Below are 4,932 nucleotides of genomic sequence, written 5' to 3' on the forward strand. Positions count from 1 at the left end.
CCCCCCCCCCCCCCATCTTTTTTTTTTAAATCAATAAAACGACACTCAAAGAAGCCTGTGGCTGCTAGTGTATTCCAGGGCCCAAGCCTAAAGCAAGTTATAAACCATAGGCTCAGCATAGAAGTCAACGTTTGTTATTTTTCTCCAGAAAACATTAAAGTCCCAGGGAGTTTGGATAACCAGGAATTTAAGAGAGTCGGTCAGGAGAATAGAATAGTTTTGGATAAAAATGAGGGACTAAATACATCCAGACTAGTTACTGCAACTTCTCATCTCCCCTTTACCACCTCCCCCACCAGGCAGTGACAACAGTAACAAGTTATTTTTGTCCATTGCAGGAGTGGCACTTTAAGGAAAGAAAATGATTGTCATATTGTTGAATCCATTCTCAAATATGTGAAAGGGGGTGTGCTCCAGAAAGAGAGAGCAAGCCCAGTCGTTTGGAATGGGATATAACTAGTAGTGATGAGAGATGTTTGGCAAAGTTCAAGCTGACATCAGTCATTATACCACAGAGCTAACATGCAGATCCTGAAAATGCTCAGCTCTCCACTTACTCAGATCTGGAGGCATCTGAGTAAGTCAAAACAGGGTATTGCTGGCGGAGTAACTGACGCAGCTAGAAGTCATCCCTGAAATATAGAGCAGACGGCAGTGTTTAAAAGCCATTGAAATTAGCCGATGAAGGACAGCTACTATTTTTAGAGTGAGAAATAAAGAAGACAGAATTATTATAGCAATTTTAAAAATGGTTAAATGGTTATATAGCATTAAGAAAATGAGAAAGTCAAGACCCATGATGGATTACTTTCTATCAACAAGAAAGAATGTTCTTCCTCCCAGATGAAGTTATAGGATACTTACAAAACTGTGGTGAGCACTGTCTAGAGTGCCTATTTTTAAAAACTTCTTTCTTTCACAAATAAGCTAATTGCTGGGGTCATTAAAAAAACAAATATATAGTAGTATTGATGTAAAGAATTTAATACCTCAGAAATTTTTGATTGTAGAACTTTAATATAAAGAGGTTATGTGTTGCAGTAAGGAGGGCATTAGACTAGCAATCCAGGGATCAAGGTGAAGTTCTTGTTATGCATTTGTCATTGGTTTCAGGTTTCTTCATCTGAAAAATGAGAGAATTCAGTTAAATGATCTCCAAAGTGCCTTTTAGCTCTGAAAATAATGACAATATATCCAAAAAAGAAAGGCAGACTTGTAATTGCAAATGTCAATGCTATTTCTAGTTATGTGACATCACAGCTTTCACTTACAGAATTGTGTTTAATTCAATAGGCCCAGATTTAGAAATCTGCTTGCAAACTTGTTGATTTTCTGGAAATGCCTAACCCATTACAAGAATCCTAGATGACTCTGGTCTAGCAAAATGTGTCCAGAACCAATTTACTCTTTCTAGATGTCTCTAGGCTTTGGGACAAGGAAGAACAGATTTTAAGCCTCAGATTGTGGGCAGATGCTCAGAGTGGGTAAGGAAAAGACTTTTGAACATTCTGGAGATAACCACTCAATCTCAGTTCCTGTTTTCAAAATTCTATAGATGAGGAAGGAACAGGGATTTCCTTGAATGAGGACTTTCCCTTTCATTTTGTGTTATTCCTTTCTTTTTTTCTATCTAAATGTTCAGATGAGGATTTATATCCATGCCTCTTTTGCCCCAAGAACTCTTCAGAAAACCAACAGTGAGGTTTAAGTGACTGTGGTCACAGCTTTAGGTTGAGGGCTTACTATCAAAGACATAAAAGTGCTATGAGATGGAGAGTGCAAGGCTAGAGTAAAGATACTTTTAATGAGCATGTTTTAAAAAATTTTTTTAATGTTTTTATTTATTTTTGAGAGAGAGAAAGAGCACAAGCAGGAGAGGGACAAAGAGGGAGACACAGAATCAGAAGCAGGCTCCAGGCTCTGAGCTGTCAGCACAGAGCCCCAAGTGGGGCTTGAACCCACAAACCGTGAGATCGTGACCTGAATCAAAGTTGGATGTTTAACTGACTGACCCACTCAGGTGCCCCTAATGAACATGTTTTTGTAGTTGTTTTAGCATGTGTTATCTCAAAACAGCCTCAAAACACTTGTTTCATAGAGGAGACAACTGAAGTGAGCAAGGGAAAGTCACTTGCCTAAATTTACATGAAACTATTCTTGTTATTTTATATTATCCTGACATCTATTTTCTCTGTCCTCCTTTACCCCAGGATGTTGACTTCTATAGACCAGTCATCAGAGCTTTATTCTTCTGCTTTCTGGTTGAGTTCAGTCAATGGGGACACCAGAGGGAGCATGCAAGGAAAGAGTGAGTCAGCTCCCTCCCTGCTTTGGCATCATTCTGGAAATCAGTGTATCCCTCAGGGTGACTGAGGGCCTTTGTCAAACAAGCCTTTTCCATGGCTTTAGCTCTCCCAAGTTTTAATAACACCCTCTACCCTCCCTGCCTAGGAGTGGAAATGGCTTCCCATTGTTCCTAGTCCCTGGGTTCCTCAACATCTCCTGTTGTATCCCTTAACTCTGCACTATTATAAAGAGTCCTTTTGTAAAAGTATCTTCCAAAAATTCTTGCTGGGTTCTTAAGTAACACATAAGTGTCAGAGCTGGGACTTGAAACCAGCTTGCCTGGTTTAATGCCAGTGATTTTTTTTTCCCATGTCATCTGGACTTTCCAGAAAATGTACCCTGATTAAAACTGAGTTGGATGAAGGGGAGGGGAATCAAGGGAGACTGGAGGGTTAAAGCCAGAAAGTCTTATCATGTAAAGAAGTGGGCATACAACATCAGAGCAAGGTCATAGGCTAAGCCAGAGACAATAACTGGAATCAGAGTGGCAAGGAGCAGACCAACGTTCATGTTCGAAATTGTAGCCCAGCATTAGAAACAAGGTGATAAAGAGGAAAAGAAGGAGCAAGGCGGGACACAGCAGCAACGTAAGATGGCATTGATTTAAAGGCTGTTTCGAATAAATCACTTTAAGAAAAAGTCTATTATTTATTTATTTATTTATTTATTTCTGCTGGATCTAAAACTAGTCTTGAATAATTCATAGGTAAGTAAAGGTACATTGTTGGAAAGGGTAGTAAAGGGTGGCAACTAAGGTAAATCAGTCATCCATTCATCCCATAAATGTTTGTCAAGGCTGCCTGCTATGGTTGACTCCAGGCTAGACAAACAGAAATTTTATTTATGGTCCTTAAGACAAGAATATTGAAGAGATGACTTTATAGTTTGTGTTGGTCTTTGGGTTAAAAGCCATGTTACAGTTTATGACAGAAATAAAATAGCATGTAGAGGCACCTATGGAGATGCTCAACAATAAACTTTAGGAAATATCTCTTTGAAGCACCTCTATTAGGGGTGTCTAGGTGGCTCAGTCAGTTAAGCATATGACTCTTAATTTTGGCTCAGGCCATGATCTCATGAACTGTGTGGAGCTCTAAACTGACAGGGCAGAGTCTGCTTAGGATTCTCTCTCCCTGTTTCTCTGCCCCTCCCCCACTCACATAAGCATGCTGTCTCTCAAATCAATAAATAAACATTAAAAGAAAATAAAGCCCCTATATTAAAAAATAAAACCCTTTCTCCATCTGTATAATTACCTATCATTTATGGTTTACATTTGTTACCACTGATGTGCTTGGGTAGCCACTTATGGTCAGCTGGTTACTCTTATTCCAGCATTCACTGAACATGTGGTGAATACTGTGCTACTTTCTAGAGATACACAACTATGAAAAGTAGGGCCCTGCCTTCAAGTAGAACACCCTCAGTGAGGGAGGGAGATGTATAAATCATTGAAGCTTACATGAAATAAATGCTATGTGATAGAGGCTATGTGGTATGTTTTGGGAAGAGGAAAGAGAAACAATGCATGGGGGTCGGGGGCTAGAGATAAACTCTGTGCTAGGATGTACCAGCATTTATAGTATTTGATGGTAAGTCTTAAAGTAGATAAGGAAAGACTTTTTCCTTTGCTTTAGACTGGTACTGATTTCAGAGGTGGAGGTGTAAGATCTTCTGTCTTGTTTTCTGGAGGTTAGTGGTCACAGTTCGCTGCCTGCCTGGGAGGGAGGCAGCCATACTCTGGGAGTGATATCAGGACTCCTCCTTCTCTAGCAATTCAAGGTGGCTCAATAGTGACCATGTGGGAATGTTGTTAATGGCTGATACCTGTGTGGGGGCCTATGTAGGTTAATGATTTGACCAGTTTATTGTAGATACACTGTGGGTAGATTCTTCTCATGTGAGAAAAATGACACTTCATTTCTCCTATTTACTACATGGGTTTGAGTGTATTTCAAGTAACCAACAAAGAAATGAGGAACAGACTCCCTAGGTGTCTAGCTGCTCTCATTCTCCTGCCCCAGCCTCATGGTCCACCATTCCTCACACATTCTAGAATTCTTTTGCAACTTGTTCTCACCAATGTTTTATGCCCCCATCCTTACCCAGAAGTTCCCTGCTGAGCCTTATCCCTTTGGCTGTCTAGATCACCTCTCCATATTAGCAGATTTCTACTCTGAAACCTAGCCCTAGCTCACGTAGTGGTGACTAAGTATTACCTTAGTTTTGCCCTTCTCTCTTTCTTCTTTTCTTTCTAGGAACACATTTTAATTTTACATTGGCCTGTGGGGTATGCCACAGATGTAGGGAGTTAAAGTCATTGTGGGGAATAGAAAAGATTCTCATTGGCTGGTCTATTTGCCAATGAGACATTTACATGCTAGTCTATTTACCTTTTTTCCAATTGCCTCAGTGAGAAGTATTCTGTAAGAAAATGAAGGAAAACAAATGATTTTCCTCCTAGGGAGATTGAATCCTGTTACAAATTGCTGTAACCACCCTGAAAATTTAGTGCCTGAGATTGTTGACTATTCGTGGCTTCTCACAGTTTTGTGGGTTGATTGGTTCTCCGGCTGGTCTCTTTCC

At 40.0% G+C, this 4,932-nt stretch overlaps 1 protein-coding gene across 3 annotated transcripts in view; it reads left to right on the forward strand.

Moving 5' to 3' along the window:
- Positions 1-4,932, forward strand: part of LOC144235837 (uncharacterized) — a 213,945-nt gene that overhangs the window by 1,676 nt on the left and 207,337 nt on the right. For all 3 annotated transcript variants that reach the window (XR_013336330.1, XR_013336331.1, XM_077769434.1), the window contains exon 2: positions 2,211-2,308. Coding sequence is in view for 1 of the 3 variants with exons in the window: in XM_077769434.1 (XP_077625560.1) it covers positions 2,276-2,308 (33 nt within the window). In the remaining 2 variants the exon portion in view is untranslated. The remainder of the gene's footprint in view (positions 1-2,210; positions 2,309-4,932) is intronic.

Source organism: Crocuta crocuta, unplaced genomic scaffold, assembly GCF_008692635.1.
Source record: "Crocuta crocuta isolate KB4526 unplaced genomic scaffold, BGI_CrCroc_1.0 scaffold646, whole genome shotgun sequence".
NCBI lineage: Eukaryota > Metazoa > Chordata > Mammalia > Carnivora > Hyaenidae > Crocuta > Crocuta crocuta.